The sequence below is a fragment of the Bos javanicus genome, chromosome 3 (assembly GCF_032452875.1).
Source record: "Bos javanicus breed banteng chromosome 3, ARS-OSU_banteng_1.0, whole genome shotgun sequence".
In the NCBI taxonomy this organism is placed as follows: domain Eukaryota; kingdom Metazoa; phylum Chordata; class Mammalia; order Artiodactyla; family Bovidae; genus Bos; species Bos javanicus.
Window position 1 is genome coordinate 29,983,318 of NC_083870.1, and position 17,580 is coordinate 30,000,897.

Sequence of the window (17,580 nt, forward strand, 5' to 3'; positions counted from 1 at the left end):
TTTTCCTGTCATTTGTGGTCTTGATTTTTTGCAGGTAAAAAAGACCACTTCCAAGTGGTGCTCTGTTGTGCGGGATTCAGATAGCCTGGCTGAATCAGAGTTTGAATCAGCAGCCTTCAGTCAGGTAATGTATCCTTTTTCAAGGCTTATTCTTGAATGTAATAAGTTTATCCATTCCTTTTTTTTTTTTTTTGGATGCAGAGGAGGGGCTAGCAAACATACACATAACTTTAGGACAACCAATTGAAAAAAAAAAAAAAAGGAATGGGTAAAGGACTTCCCTGGTGTCTCAGATGGTAAAGAATTTGCCTGCAGTGCAGGAGACCTGGATTTGATCCCTGGGTCGGGAAAATCCCCTGGAGAAGGGAATGGCGACTCACGCATTCCAGTATTCTTGCCTGGAGAATTCTGTGGACAGAGCTGCTTGGTGGGCTACTGTCCATAGGGTCGCAGAGAGTCAGAAATGACTGACTAACACTTTCACTTTTTCCTCTGCCTCCAACTGTCTACCTATTTAGCAGCTTTTTTTTTTTAATCTATCAGCTTTTATATGACTAGTCACCCAAGAAAAAGAATGAGCTCTTTGTCTTTGATCTGATCATAAAAGTATCATAGATGATGCCCAGAAAGAGATTCCTGAATCCCTAGATGATGAGAGCCAGAATACTGGAGTGGGTAACCGTTTCCTTCTCCACGGGTCTTCCCAACCCAGAGATTGAACCCAGGTCTCCTGCATTGCACACAGATTCTTTACTGTCTGAGCCACCAGGGAAACCCACTTAATAATATTCACTTGGAATATGGAGTTTATTCTTAAGCATTGTTTCTGTGTAAATGGCATTGATGCTGAGGACAGATATTTGAGAAATGAGAAATGGGAGCAGTAAATCTGCTTATCATGAAAGCTAATGGACATATTGTACATTTTCTGTGTTGTGCTTAGTCGTTCAGTCTTGTCTGACTCTTTGGAACCCCATGGACTATACTGGCTCCGTGGGATTTCTCCATGCAAGAATACTGGAGTGAGTTGCCATGCCCTCCTCCAGGGGATCTTCCCAACCCAGGGATTGAACCCAGGTCTCCCACATTGCAGGTGGATTCTTTACCATCCAGGGAAGCCCACTGTACATTTGGAACATTATAATTCAGAGATCAGGGGAGGAGATGGTGGTAGCTTTTGTTTTGATCGGCAAGGTTGTTGGGTTGTGGAAAAACTTTCATATTTATGTTTATACTGCAGGAGAGCTGCAATGTCCATCCTTTCCTCTGCTTGATTACCCTTTTCCCTGTTTGGCTGGGTTCCCAGATGTGATTGTGTCTATGGTCAAGCTCACAATATTTAGAGTAGAAGACACTTTGGGTGTGCAAGTAGGCTCAGCCACACCTACTCCCAGAGTTGGCCCTCAGGATGTGTTTGCAGGAGTCACTCCCACCCCAGGGCACCTCAGCTGAACAATCCCATGACTTGGCAATACTTCTCAGAAAGAGTCCTCTTTTATAGTCTGTTAAGAGTCATCAGAGTTCACGTTTAAATATGAAAGTGTATTATTGTTATGTGAAATCTTGTCAACAAAGGCATGGCCATCAGTTTATGCCAGTCATCACCATAGGTGCCTTGTTTTCATTTTATTTCAGATATAGTTGTTTTTAAAAATGAATGAAATAATTTTTTTTGGTTTTTCTTTTTCCCTTAAAGGGCTCTAGGTCTGGCATGAGTGGTGGCTCTCGAAGCCTCAACATGTTGAGAAGAGACTCGGAGAGCACCCGCCATGACTCGGAGACAGAGGACATGTTATGGGATGACCTGCTTCATGGCCCTGAGTGCCGGTCATCTGTCACCAGCGACAGTGAGGGGGCACATGTGAGCTCCCTTCACTCAGGGACCAAACGGGACCCCAAAGAGGATGTTTTCCAGCAGGTCTGTAAAGGTGACGATAATAATAACTAATATTTACTGTGTACTTACCGTGTGCCAGGCACCGTATTATCTCTTTTAATTCTATAGTAACCCTATAAGGTGGACCCTTATTTTCCCTAATTTAGAGATGAAGAAATTGAGCGTAATTTGTAATTGAAGATGTTGGGCCTGGTACTCAGAAGAAAGCACTCTCTAATTTCCCTAACCTAACTGTTTGTTCCTAATACCTTTTCTTATTTTCCTTAGAATGATCCTTAATATTCATTTTATATGAGCAGGGTTGCAGTAACCTCATATTGTATTTTCAGATATATCACAGCATTTTATGTGAATTACTAGGAGATGGCATTGCTTTCTTCTCTAATAATGTATAAAGCAAGTGATGCTTTTAATTTCAGGTTCTCTTTTAGTATCATAAAATCAGATAGCCTGGAAATGGGGATTCTTAGTTTATTTCAACCTTCCAATCAATCTAGGAATTCATTCTTCAGAAATGTTTTTACTTTCTGTCATGTAGTAACAGTAGTTCCTACTTCTTAGAAATATTGTGATATATCTAATGAGATAATTTAAAGTGCTTAGCACAATCTTGGCAAAGAGTAAGCAGCCAGTACATGTTAGCTTGGTTAGTACTATTTTTGTCAGACGATTGGTTACTCTCTACTTAAATACTTGTAGAGCTGCAGTGATTATTTCATGAGCTTGTCCCTCTGCTGGCTGGACTGAATGATTAAAAAATGGTTTTCATATCAGCCCTTCCTGTGTTTAATGCCAATGATCATGACTCTTCTTAGTTTTATTTTTTCTTTTCTTTTTTCCACAATGACTTAATAAATAGTGGATGTTGGATATTCATTTGTTTAGTTATTGAATTTTCTTGATTCTAAGATACCTTAGATTTAGGTTATACATTATAATGAAAAACATTCTGCTTCATTAAATGTATACAATTTTCATAAACTACCTGGAAACAACATATACTTTATCACTAAAGTTTTAAACTTTTCCCTCCAGTTTATTTATCAAAATTTGAATCTAAATATTCTTTTCATTCAGTCTGAAGATTCATCTAAATTACATTAGCGTTTGGTAGTTATGCATAGCATCATGATGATTTCCACCTTTGTACTTTTGGGATTTATGGTATAATTTTAAGGCATATATAAGAATAACTAGGTTAAGATGAAACTCACCATGTTAAGTAGAGTGCATCATTCCCCAGTTCTCCCACCTAACATGTTCTTCTTTTAGTCCCCATATTTCTAAATGCCACCACTAACCACCCACGTCAGAATTCTTGGGGCCATTCTTGATGTCACCGCTGCCCCCCCCCCCCTCAGCGCCCCCACCTCTGCCATTCCCTGTATCTAATCTATGGTCACATTTTCTTGATTCTGCTGTATAATATCTGCATCTGCTCATCTGTGTCCACCCTGCTTAGTGGATGGCTCTCATCTGGATCCTTACAACAGCTTCTCTAGTCTTGTTCCCTTTTGCTTCATTTTCCACACTACAGCTAGAATGATGCTTCTAAAATACAAATCTGGGACTTCCTGGTGGTCCAGTGGTTAAGAATCTGCCTTACAATGCAAAGAACTTGGGTTCAATCCCTGGTCAGGGAACTAAGATCCCCTATGCCTTGGGGCAGCTAAGCTTGTGCACCACAGGCTCTGGAGCCCACACACAACTACAGAGCCCGCGCACTGCAACTGTGACCCACCTCAGCCAAATAATTAAATAGAATTAAAAAAATAAAATACTAAAATTGTTTTTTAAAAGTAAAGATCTGATGCCACTCCCCCTACAATGCTTTAGTTGCTTTCTTTTTCCTTTTGGATTATTTGCTTCTGTTTATTTGCTCTGATATAGTCTCACATGGTTGAGTTGAGTCTCGCAACTCAATTGAACTTCTTCCAGTTTCCTCATGTACTTCTGGGTCTTTCCACAAACTGATTTATTTGCCTGAAACACACTTTTCTCCAGCACTCATTCCTTTGGGTCACCCCCTTTTGTCTTTCAGATCTTGACTCAGTTGATACTTCCTTAGGAAGTCTTTTTAATATGCTCCTAAAGCATTCTTCTCTTCCCTTATCACACTATGCAGTAGCTTTATTTAATCATGTCTTCTTTATAAGTCTGTAAACTCCTTGATGTCAAGAACCTTGTATCTTGTTCTCCATTATATCCATAGTTCCTGTTAATAGTAGCTGCTTAATAAATATTTTTTGGCTAAATCGGTTAATAGATCCCTAAGTGCTATTCAGCATTATGCTAAGCATTGTTGTAGGAGAAGAAATATGCCATATGATATTTTTCTAAAAAAATAACTTATGTATTAGTTTGGAGACAAGATGATTTTATGGAAAACAAGTAGAGGGCACTATAAAAGCAGCAGCATATAATTAGATGCAAATTTATCTGCGATAGACTGTACAGGCTTTTGATTGATTCAGAGAAGGGCAATATGAGAGAGACTTGTGGCCTTCAGAGAGCACATGTTGAGAAAATGGACTTGAGTTGGGACTTGAAGAACAAGGCATGACATGACAGAGGAAAGTGCTGGGCTGTTTTCATAGTGACCTTCTGTGCTTTTCCATGTCCTGATTAGACCAGAGAAAGGCTGACCTCCTTACCATTCCTGTGATATCTAAGGCCTGTTAGCACCTCTCCTACCTAACTTCCTCCTACCCCTGGTCTAGTCATGGTGCTATGGAAATACTTTCCTCCTTAATATCCCATGAATACGCCAAGCTTATCCTCACTTCCATATGCTTAGAGGGGGAAGCAACTTCGGAGATCATGGAATCCTACCTCCCATTATCATAGAAGACATACAACCTCTCTTCAGGTAAGAAATTGGCTTAGTGAAGAGAAAGGACCAGGAGCCAGCATCGTGGAGGTGGTAATTGGAGTGATGGGCTTTGTGAGGGAGAGAACAGAATGACAAGGCAGAGCACTGGTGAATGTGGCCTGGGAACCGGACAAAGGGAAGAAATTCCAAAGGAGGAAAGAATGAGTGGATGGAAATATTTATTTTTTCTTCTCAGAACCATTTATTCTGGCTTCAGAACTCAAGTCCTGCCTCGGATCGAGTTAGTGCAATAATCTGGGAAGGGAATGAGTGCAAAAAGATGGATATGTCTGTGTTGGAAATAAGTGGCATCATCATGAGCAGGGTAAGGTTTAATAAGTTTTCAGAGTTTTCAAAAGATCTGTTTTATAATCAGCAGCTATTTCATTGCAGAAGGAAATGGCAACCCACTCCAGTATTCTTGCCTGGGAAATCCCATGGACAGAGGATCCTGGTGGACTGCAGTCCGTGGGATCACAAAGAGTCGGGCACAACTGAACACACAGGCACACACAGCTATTTCAGATTGTATTTAATGATCAAAACATTGACTCTGTTTTTAAGACACAAGTATGTGTACCTTAAATTTTGTAGCCAGTTTTCACTTGGTAGTGTGTTTTTAAATTTGTTACAAAGGTCTCTGTGAGCCTGATCAATTATTCAGGTAGACTTTACAAATATTTCTTATTTAATCCTAAAAGTCATAAATCTGTACGTCATTTTTATTTGTATTTCTTTTAGAACAGATTTAGTTTATAATAATCTAAATAGTATTTGACAAATACTGCTTCACAACTCCATAAAGCTGTGCAATAATGATAGCTGTTTTAAATTAATTTCCAGGTTAATGCATATCAGCAAGGAGTAGGTTATCAGATGCTGGGAAATGTCGTCACCATTGGATTAGCATTTTTCCCTTTTTTACACCGACTGTTCCGTGAGAAGAACCTTGACCAGCTAAAGTCCATCTCAGCTGAGGAGATCTTGACTCTCTTTTGTGGGGCACCACCTGTTACACCTATTATTATTTTGTCTATAATTAACTTTTTTGAGCGACTGTGTCTTACCTGGATGTTTTTTTTCATGATGTGTGTGGCAGAGAGAACATATAAACAGGTCAGTAGAAAATTGAGTAAAATTTCTCGCCTCGTTTTTTGTATTTGATAGTATGTTGAGTTGCTTTTGTTGTCTTGATTTGTTCTCTCTCCAGAAGCTAACATGGGCAGTGGAGGCTTGATAAGTGGACTTTTGGTATTTGTGGGTTTAACACTTCTGATATTGATTATTTACAAATGACACGCTGTCATCTGAAATTTTACTGAGCCTGTATGTAGGAGTGGCTGAGCCTAACTGATTGCTTGCACCTGCTCCTTGATGTGCCTTGATGTGTTTTATATATGTAGAGTGTGTAGTAATTCCAAAGTGAAAATGATTCTGAAAAATGGCCAATATCCAATAAACAAATAAATTTATTGAAATTGGATAAGAGTTTGGTATTGAGGGCTTATTATATTGGTGGTATGTGCAAAAAAAATACAGTTTTTGAATGGAAATGTAATTTGGGAGTAAGCTAGAATTTTGTATAAATATTTGAATTTGTGAAGGTTGGGATTCACAATGGTCTCCAAGGTGTGTTCCTTGAAAATGTCCAGAGTGTAGTATATCAGAAGAATGTGTACACGTGTGTTCAGTTGTGTCCAATTCTTTGCGACCCTTTGGACTGTAGCCCAAGCTACAAGCTCCTCTGTCCATGCGATAATTTAGGCAAGAATACTGGAGTGCGTTGCCATGCTCTACTCCACGGCATCTTCCTGACCCAGGGATTGAACCCGCATTTTCTGTGTCTCCTGCATTGCAGGTGGATTCCTTACCTACTGAGCCTTTGGGAAAGCCCCCATGAAGAAGTCACTAAGACAGGAAGTGAAAAAGCATTGTTAATAGCTCATTAATCTGTTGCTACAGAAAGCACATTATACATAATGATCAGAACTTGATTCTTTTAATATTTTTTATGTGCTGGGAATATTTTACAATTATATAAGTATACACACAGTGACACATACGTATATTTCACTTTGTGATTTTTTTTTAACCTCCTCTAGAGATTTTTATTTGCAAAACTCTTCAGCCATATTACTTCTGCCAGGAAAGCTAGGAAATATGAAATACCTCATTTCAGACTTAAAAAGGTGGAGAACATTAAGATATGGTTATCACTGCGTTCCTTTCTAAAGGTGAGTTTTAACTAACCATGGAATATCTGCAATAATACACAGAAAACATGCTCATTGAAATTTCTGGTGGCAGATATTCACTAGGCTGGGTAGTCCTATGTTCTGGACAGATTATGTCAGTGACTGACATCTAGCTCACCTGTTTGACACCAGATTGGGAGTGATCTATCTGCAGAGCTGGTAGAGCTAATTAAATAAGGGCTTGGAAAGGGAAAAGAAATTTTAAACTCTTAGGGCAGAGTGATAAGTTGGATGTTGCATCGTTCTCTGACTTCTGCGGAAACATTCCAGCTGAAAATGTGTTAGTGAATCAATCACACCCTTAACTTGAATGGCATGAATCTCAGAGCTTAATTAAAGTTGAAGATGTCCAAAATATATTAAAATCCTGTGTCAGAAACTTCTTATAAACGTTCGTTTTCACACCAGCATAGTAAGATCGGGTCCCCTAATCTGTCTCCGGCGGGGACCTAGAACGCTAACCTGTGTCTCACTCTCTAGAGACGGGGCCCACAGCGATCGGTGGACGTGGTGGTGTCTTCCGTCTTCCTACTGACGCTTTCCATTGCTTTCATTTGTTGTGCCCAGGTAAGAGTTTCAGATCTATTTCAGTGGAAAGTAGAAAATAGAACTCACTTTCTGTTTTAAACTAGTTCACTGTATTTAAGTGAACACACTCACACACATGCGCACACACACACACACACGCAACAGATGTTTGTTTCTGACAGCTCTGGGAACCGGAGAGTCCAAGGTGAAGGTGCCAGAATGGTTATGCTGAAGTATTGGGTTGGGCCAAAAAATTTGTTAGGATTTTTCTGTAAGATGGTACAGAAAAACCATACTAACTTTTTGGCCAACCCTGTGTGTGTGTGTATTTACTGTGTCTAAATTTCTTTTGCTATTTTGAATACTTGTTAATTTTTATGACTTTTGAAATGAGAGTAAGAGTAAGTTTTAGTCCTTTAAGACTCTACGATCATGGTAACTTAATTGGAAGTTTTGATTGGTAATAAAGCTATATATCATGATGGATACAAAATAGTGATTTTTCTAACTTCATCATTTCTTCTAATTTTATTGTCACTCTAAAGTAGACTTTTCCCCATTTAATCATTCATTCATTTATTATGTTATGGATTCCTATGTTCTTATTTTTATCCAGTGGATTATAAACTCTTACTATATTGTTTTGATGCATAATTGTCCTAGATTTGGCCAGTGGGAGACCCTTAAAGTGCATTCCTATGTTCTTTGGAGAGGTCCCTATATATTTTTTGTTTCTATTTCTGTGGTTTCTTTCTTATAAGAATTGACAGCTTTATTCTATACTTTTCCACTTACTGAGTTTTAATTCTGCGACAGTCAGAGAACATGCTCTGAATGTTTTCAGTCCTTTGAACTATGTAGACCTGTTTTATTATCCAGTACATGGTCAGTTTCACTAAATCTTCCATCAGCTCTTTGAAAGAATTTGTATTCCATTGTTTTGGAGAGCAGTTTTCCCTCTATAAATTAGCCCAAGTTTATTGGTTGTATGGCTGAAATTTCCCATATTCTTACTCATCTTTTTGGTTTGCTTATTTTATAAACCATTGAGAGAAGTGTGGTCATGTCTGCTCTAATGGTGGATTTATCTTTTTCTCCTTTTGTTTCTGTCAGTTTTTGCTTTATATGTTTTTAAGCAGTATAATTGGGTGCATGCAGACTTAGAATTGATATCCATCTCCTTGGTGGATTGACTTTTATGTAATTTATAGTCTTTTTTTTCTCTCAATCCAGGATCACATATTCATTTAGCTGTCATCTCTCATCTGTCATTTAGCTCTTTAATCTCCCTTAATCCTGAACAGTGTCAAGCTTTGTTTGTCTTCATGAACTGATAAAATGTCTTTGTTTCTAATGTATCTTAAAATCTACTCTATTTGATTTTAATTTAACCATACTGTCTTTTGATTAGTTTTTGTATGCTGTATCTTTTTTTCTACCCCTTTTCAGTTATTTTTTCTTTATATTTTAGTTGCCTTCTATAGTCAGCATATTGATTGCTTGTTTCTCCTTTTTTTGCTGTTAATCTATCAAAGTGCTTTAATATCTTTCAGTTCAGTTCAGTCGCTCAGTCGTGTCTGACTCTTTGCGACCCCATGAATCACAGAATGCCAGGCCTCCCTGTCTATCACCAACTCCCGGAATTTACTCAAACTCGCGTCCATCGAGTTGGTGATGCCATCCAGCCATCTCATCCTCTGTCGTCCCCTTCTCCTCCTGCCCCCAATCCCTCCCAGCATCAGAGTCTTTTCCAATGAGTCAACTCTTCGCATGAGGTGGCCAAAGTACTGGAGTTTCAGCTTTAGCATCATTCCTTCCAAAGAACACCCAGGGCTGATGTCCTTTAGAATGGACTGGTTGGATCTCCTTGCAGTCCAAAGGACTCTCAAGAGTCTTCTCCAACACCACAGTTCAAAAGTATCAATTCTTCGGCACTCAGCTTTCTTCACAGTCCAACTCTCACATCCATACATGACCACAGGAAAAACCATAGTCTCGACTAGACGGACCTTTGTTGGCAAAGTAATACCTCTGCTTTTCCAATGTTGAACATTTATTTTGGTAACCAATCTGAGTTTGCTACAAAATATTTTCTATTTCTGAGCTCTCTCTTTCTTTTTTATTAAAATTGAAGTATAGTTGATTTACAGTGTTATGTTAGTTTAAGGTATACAGCAAAGTGATTCAGTTATACATATTTATACGTGTTTATATGTAACTGTATATTTTCTTTGCAGATTCTTTTCCCTTATATGGGCTTCCTTGGTAGGTCAGATGGTAAAAAATCCACCTGCAATGTGGGAGACCTGGGTTCAATCTCTGGGCTGGGAAGATCCCCTGGAGGAGGGCATGGCAACCCACTCCAGTATTCTTGCCTGGAGAATCCCCATGGACAGAGGAGCCTGGTGGGCTACAATCTGTGGGGTTGCAAAGAGTTGGACATGACTGAGCGACTAAGCACATAGGTTATAAATATCGAGTATAATTCCCTGTGATATATATACCACGTCTTTATCCATTTGTCTGTTGATGAACATTTATTTTGCTTCTGTGTCTTGACTGTTGTAAATAGTGCTGCAATGAACATTGGGATGCATATTTTTTTTTTCAATTGTAGTTTTGTCTGGATATATGCCCAGGAGTAGGATTGGAGGGTCATATGTTGTAACTCTGTTTTTAGTTTCTTAAGGAACCTTCATATTCTCCCTGGTAATAGTAACAATTTACATTCCCACCAACAGTGTAGGAGGGTTCCTTTTTCTTTACACCCTCTTCAACATTTATTATTTGTAGACTTTTTGATGATGGTCATTCTGACTGAAGTGAGGTAATACTTTATTGTAGATTTGTTTTGCATTTCTCTAATAATTAGCAGTGTTGAGCATCTTTTCACGTGCCTTTTGGTCATCTGCATGTCCTTTTTTGGAGAACTGTCTATTTAGATCTTCTGTCCATTTTTTAATTGGGCTAACTTGGGTGTTTTTGTTATTGAGTTGTATGAGCTGTTTGTGTATTTTGGGAATAAAGCCCTGTTGGCCTTATCGTTTATAAACATTTTCTCCCATTCTGTAATTTGTCTTTTTGTTTCATTTGTGGTATCCTTTGTTGTGCAAAAGCTTTTAAGTTTAATTTTGTCCCATTTGTTTATTTTTGCTTTTATTTCCATTACTCTAGGAGATGGATCCAAAAAGATATTACTGTGATTTATGTAAAAGAGTGTTCTGCCTGTGTTTTCCTGTAGGACTTTATATCATAGTATCCAGTTTTACATTTGGGTCTTTAATCCATTTTATTTTTGTATATGGTGTTAGAGAAATTTTATAATTTCGTCCTTTTACACTTAGCTGTCCATTTTCCCCACACCATTTATCGAAGAGACTGTTTTTTCTCCATTGTATGTTCTTGCCTCCTTTGTCATAGATTAATCGACTGTAGGTCTGTGGGTTTATTTCTGGGCTTTCTATCCTGTTCCATTGATCTTATTTCTGTTTTTGTGCCAGTACCATAGTGTTTTGATTACTGTAATTTTGTATTGTAGTCAGAAGTCAGGGAGCCTGTTTCCTCCAGCTTTGTTTTTCTTTCCCCAGATTGCTTTGGCTATCGACATATTTTGTGTTTCTATACAAATTAAAAACCTTTTTTTTTGTTTTAGTTCTTTGAAAAATTTCATTGGTAATTTGATAGAGATTGCATTGAATCTGTAGATTGTCTTGAGTCATATGGTTATGTTAATAACGTTAATCCTTCCAGTCCAAGAAACCAGTATATATATGTATATATCTTTCCATCTGCTGTGTCATCTTCAATGTCTTTCATCAGTGTCTTATAGTTTTTGGAGTACAAGTATTTAGCCTTCTTAAGTAGGTTTATTCCTAGGTATTTTATTCTTTTTGATATGATGGTGAATAGGATTATTTCCTTGGTTTCTATTTCTTATCTTTTGTTGTTAGTGTATAGAAATGCAACAGATTTCTGTGTATTAATTTTGTATTCTGCAACTTTACCAAATTCACTGATGAGCTTCAATTGTTTTCTGATGGCATCTTTAGGATTTTCTATTTACAGTATCATATTGTCTGCAAACCGTGACAGTTTTACTTCTTCCTTTCCAATTTGGATTCCTTTTATTTCTTTTTCTTCTCTGAAGGCTGTAGCTAGGGCTTCCAAAACTCTGTTGAATGAAAGAAGTGAAGTTGGGCATCCTTGTCTTGTTCTTGATCTTAGAGGAAATGCTTTCAACTTTTCAATGTTGAGTATAATGGTAGCTGTGGGTTTGTGATATGTGGCCTTTAGCACATTGAGATATGTTCCCTCTATGTCCAGTTTGATGGGAGTTTTTAATCATTCAGTTCAGTTCAGTTTAGTCGCTCAGTTGTGTCCGACTCTTTGCAACCCCATGAATCACAGCATGCCAGGCCTCCCTGTCCATCACAAACTCCCGGAGTTCACTCAGACTCACGTCCATCGAGTCAGTGATGCCATCCAGCCATCTCATCCTCTGTCGTCCCCTTCTCCTCCTGCCCCTAATCCCTCCCAGCATCAGAGTCTTTTCCAGTGAGTCAACTCTTCACATGAGGTGGCCAAAGTACTGGAGTTTCAGCTTCAGCATCATTCCCTCCAAAGAAATCCCAGGGCTGATCTCCTTCACAATGGATGTTAAATGTTGTCAGAAGTTTTTTCTGCATCCATTGAGATAATCATACAGTTTTTATTCTTCAGTTTGTTAATGTGTAGTGTATCACACTGATTGATTTGTGGATATTGAAAAATCCTTGCATCTCTGAGATAAATCCCACTTGATCACGGTGTATGATCCTTTTACGGTTTTGTTGGATTCAGTTTGCTATTATTTTGTTGAGGATTTTTGCATCTATGTTCATCAGTGTTATAGGTTTACAATTTTCTTTTTTTGTGTGATTTCTTTGGTCTTGGTATCAGAGTGATGGTGGCCTCATATAGTGAGTTTGGAATTGTTCATTCCTCTTCTTTTTTGGGAATAATTTCAGAAGGATAGGTGTTATCTCTTTTCTAAATGTTTGGTGGAATTCGCCTGTGAATCTCTCTGGTCTGGGAGTTTTAAAATCATAGATTCAATTTCAGTATTTGTGGATGATCTTCATATTTTCTAGATTGTACCTCTCTAAGAATTTGTCCATTTCTTCTAAGTTGTCTGTTTTATTGATATATAATTGCTTGTAATGATTTCTCATTTCTAATTAATTGATTTGGTCCCTCTCCCTTTTTTTCCTGATAAGTCTGGTTAAATATTTATCAGTTTTGTTTATCTTTTCAAAGAACAAACTTTAAGTTTTATTGATCTTTTCTGTTGTTTTCTTAGTCTCTATTTCATTTATCTCTGCTCTGATCTTTTTGATTTATTTTCTTCTACTACCTTTGGGTTTCGTTTGTTCTTTCTCTAGTTGCTTTATGCATAAGGTTAGGTTGTTTGAGATTTTTCTTCTTTCCAAAGCTAAGCTTGTATCCCTCTAAAGAACTGATTTTCTGTGTCTGATAGGTTTTGGATAATCGTGTTTTCATTTTCTTTCGTCTCTAGGTATTTAAAATTTTTTTCCCTTTGATTTCTTCAGTAATCCATTGGTGGTGGTGGTGGTGTTGGTGGTGTTTTTTATATTGGTGAGAACTCAGTCACATAGCTATACCTAGTTACAATCAAGATTGAGGAATGGATTCTAGCCTGTTCAAATTGAAAAGGTGGGGGCCCTGTTTGAAAAAGTAGGAAAAAAGTGCTGTTAATGATACCAAAATATAAAGCTTTCACTTTTCTTCTGTGGTCCCTCTCTCTCTCAATTTGTCATAGTGTTTTTTTTGTTTGTTTAATTTTTTTAAAAGTTGTAGTATACTTGCTTTACAGTGTTGTGTTAATTTCTGCTGTACAACAGTGTGAATCAGCTGTGTCTACATACATTCCACATTGGTTGTTTAGTAGCATGTTGTATAGCCTCCATGTGATTTTTTTTTTTCCATGTAGTTGATTTCTAATCTTATAATGTTGTGGTTAGAAAAGATACTTGATATAATTTCAGTTTTCTCAGATTTGCCAAGGCCTGCCTCATGGGCCAGCATGTGATTTGTCTGGGAGAGTGTTCCATGTTCATTTGAAAAGAATGTGCATTCTGTTGCTTTCAGATGGAATGCTTTATAAATATCAGTTAAGTCCATCTGAGACATGTTCACACTGCTGTATTTAAAACAGATAACCTACAAAGACCTACTGTGTAGTACATAGAATTGTGTTCGGTGTTATGTGGCAGCCTGGATGGATGGACAGTTTGGGGAGAGTGAATACATGTATATGTATGGCTGAATCCATTCACTGTCCACCTGAAACTGTCACAATGTTGTTAATTGGCTATACCTCAGTACAGAACAAAAAGTTTAAAGAAGTGTCAGTTAAGTCTATCTGGTGTAATGTGTCATTTAAGGACTATGTTTTCTTACTGATCTTTCTGGATGATCTGTTTAATGATGTAAGTGGGACATTAAAATCCCCTATTATTGTTGTGTTACTGTCAATTTCTCTTTTTTAATGTCTGTTAACATTTGCCTTAAATATTGAGGTACTCCTGTGTTGGGTACATATGAATATACAGTTGTTACACCTTCTTTGATTGACCCCTTGATCATGATGTAGTGTCCTTCTTTGTCTCTTGTACCAGTCTTTATTTTAAAGTCTATTTTGTCTGACATAATATTACTACTCCAGCTTCTTGATTTCCACTTGCATCAGTTCAGTTCAGTTGCTCAGTCGTGTCAGACTCTTTGTCACCCCGTGGACCTGCAGCACACTACCTTCCCTGTCCATCAGACCATTGGAGCTTGCTCAAACTCATGTCCATCGAGTTAGTGATGCAATCCAACCATCTCATCCTCTGCCAGACCCTTTTCCTCCCACCTTCAATCTTTCCCAGCATCAGGTTCTTTTCCAGTGAGTCAGTTCTTCTCATCAGGTGGCCAAAGTATTGGAGTTTCAGCTTCAGCATCAGTCCTTCCAATGAATATTCAGGACTGATTTCCTTTAGGATTGACTGGTTTGATCTCCTTGCAGTCCAAGGGACTCGCAAGAATCTTCACCAACACCACAGTTCAAAAGCATCAATTCTTCAATGCTCAGCTTTCTTTATAGTCCAACTCTCACATCCATACATGACTACTGGAAAAACCATAGCTTTGACTAGATGGACTTTTGTTGGCAAAATAATGTCTCTGCTTTTTACTATGCTGTCTAGGTTGGTCATAGCTTTTCTGCCAAGGAGCAAGCGTCTTTTAATTTCATGGCTGCAGTCACCATCTGCAGTGATTCTGGAGCCCAGAAAAATAAAATCAGCTACTGTTTCCACTGTTTCCCCATCTATTTGCTATGAAGTGATGGGACCGGATGCTGTGATCTTAGTTTTCTGGATGTTTAGTTTTAAGCCAACTTTTTCACTCTCCTTTTTCACTTTCATCAAGAGGCTCTTTAGTTCTTTGCTTTCTGCCATAAGGGTGGTGTCCTCTGTGTATCTGAGGTTATTGATATTTCTCCTGGCAGTCTTTGCATGATGTACTCTGCATATAAGTTAAATGAGCAGGGTGGCAATATACAGCCTTGACATACTCCTTTCCCGATTTGGAACCAGTCTGTTGTTCCATGTCCAGTTCTAAATGTTGCTCCTTGACCTGCATACAGATTTCTTAGGAGGCAGGTAAGGTAGTCTGGTATTCCCATCTCTTTAAGAATTTTCCACAGTTTGTTGTAATCCACACAGTTAAAGACTTTGGTGTAGTCCATAAAGTAGAAGTAGATGTTTTTCTGGAACTCTCTTGCTTTATTGATGATTCAACAGATGTTGGCAATTTGATCTCTGGTTTCTCTGCCTTTTCTAAATCCAGCTTGAACATCTGGAAGTTCGTGGTTCAAACATACTGTTGAAGCCTGGCTTGGAGAATTTTGAGCATTACTTTGCTAGCCTGTGAGATGAGTGCAGTTGTGCAGTAGTTTGAGCATTCTTTGGCATTGCCCTTCTTTGGGATTGGAATGAAAACTGACCTTTTCCATGACTTGCATGGATTACCTTTTTCCATCCTCTTTCAGTCTGAATATGTTTCTAGATGTGAAGTGGGTCTCTTGAAGACAGCATATATATTGGTCTTATTTTTGTATCCATTCAGCCAGTCTTTTTTAATTGGTACATTTAATCTGTTTACATTTAATTATCACTGTCTATGTTCTTATTGCCATTTTTAAGTTGTTTTGAATGTGTTTTTGGAGATATTTTTTTTCCTCCTCTCCTCTTGTTCTCTTGTGATTTGTTAACTATCTTTAGTGTTGTCTTTGAATTCCTTTTTCTTTTTTGTGTGTACATCTATTTAGGATTTTTGGTTTGTGGTTACCATGAGGTTTTGGTGTAGCAGCCTATATATATACAACATTGTTTTAAGTTGTTGATCTCTTAATTTCAAATGCATTTTAAATAGCCTGCATTTGTACTCTCCTCCCCACACAATTTCTGGCTTTAATGTTATATTTGTGTGTGGATGGTTTTGTGCCTTTACTGATGAGCTTTTCATTTCATAATTTTTTTGTTCTAATTGTGGCCTTTTTTGTTCAGAGAAATTGCTTTAGCATTTGTTTTAAAGCTGGTTTGGTGGTGCTGAATTCTTTTAGCTTTTGCTTGTCTGTAAAGGTTTTGATTTTTCCATCAAACACAATATAGAGCCTTGCTTGGTAGTCTTGGTTGTAGGCTTTTCCCTTTTATCACTTTAAATATATCATTTATATTTATATTATAAGGCCACTCCCTTCTGGCCTACAGAGTTTCTCCTGAAAAATCCGCTTATAATCTTATGGACATTCCCTTGTATGTTATTTGTTGTTTTTCCCTTGTTGATTTTCATATTTTCTCTGTCTTTAATTTTTCTAAGTTTGATAACTGTATGTTTCAGCATGTTAATCCTATATGGGATTGTCTATGCTTCCTGGGCTTGGGTGACTGTTTCCTTTCCCATGATAGGAAAGTGTTCAAATATTTTCTCAGGGCTTTCTCTCCCTCATCTCCTTCTGGGACCCCTGTGATGCGAATGTTGGTGCATTTGCCATTGTCCCAGAGGTTTCTTAAACTGTCTGATTTCTTTTCATTCTTTTGTCTTTATTCTGTTCTATATCCGTGATTTCTACCATTCTATCTTCCAGCTCATTGATTCATTCTTCTGCCTCATTTATTCTTCTATTGATTCCTTCTAATGTATTTTTCATTTCAGTTATCGTATTCTTCAATTCTGTTTGGTTGTTCTTTATATTTTCTGGCTCTTTGCTAAAAACTTACTGCTCTTTGATCCATTCTTTTTGAGTTCTTGGATCATCTTTACGATCTTTACTTTGAGCTCTTTATCAGTAGATTGGCTGTCTCCAGTTCACTTAGTCGTTCCTCTGGAGTTTTACCTTGTGCCTTCATCTGGAACATATTCCTTTGCCGTGTCATTTTGTTTAAATTTTTATTTTTGTTTGTTTAGTTTTAAACGACAATTTGCTGTTTATTTTTTTATTTTAGAAACTTTAAATTTTGGGCTGTGCTGTGTCCTCATGGCTGCTCGTGGGCTTTCCCTAATTGCAGGAGCGGGAGGTACTCTTTAGTCGTGGTGTGTGGGTTTCTCATTGCGGTGGCTTTTCTCGCGGAGCACAGGCTCTCAGCACGTGGGCCCTAGCACTTGCAACACGTGCTTCAGTGGTTGAGGCTCATGGGCTCTAGAGCATACAAGCTTCAGTAGTGGTGGTGCACGAACCTAGTTGTTCTGAGCATGTGGACTCTTTGCAGACGAGGGATCGAACCTACGTCCCCTGTATTGGCAGGTGGATTCTCAACCACTGACCATCAGGGAAGTCATTGTTTTTTTTAATGTATGTAGTAGATTAGTTACATTTCTTGACCTTGGCAAAGAGACCCTCTGTGGAGGATGTCCTGTGTGTCCCAACAGTCCTCTCCCACTTATCTTGTTACCCAAGGGCCAGGGACCAGCCACTGTCAGGGTGG

General features: G+C 38.1%; 1 protein-coding gene across 10 annotated transcripts in view; it reads left to right on the top strand.

Annotated features, from left to right (window-relative positions):
* The window catches only part of PHTF1 (putative homeodomain transcription factor 1), an 82,475-nt gene that overhangs the window by 49,150 nt on the left and 15,745 nt on the right, over window positions 1–17,580 (top strand). For all 10 annotated transcript variants that reach the window (XM_061410579.1, XM_061410562.1, XM_061410566.1 and 7 more), the window contains 6 exons: window positions 35–124; window positions 1,697–1,918; window positions 4,966–5,094; window positions 5,613–5,885; window positions 6,872–7,003; window positions 7,505–7,591. In XM_061410579.1, coding sequence (XP_061266563.1) covers window positions 35–124; window positions 1,697–1,918; window positions 4,966–5,094; window positions 5,613–5,885; window positions 6,872–7,003; window positions 7,505–7,591 — 933 coding nt within the window. The remainder of the gene's footprint in view (window positions 1–34; window positions 125–1,696; window positions 1,919–4,965; window positions 5,095–5,612; window positions 5,886–6,871; window positions 7,004–7,504; window positions 7,592–17,580) is intronic.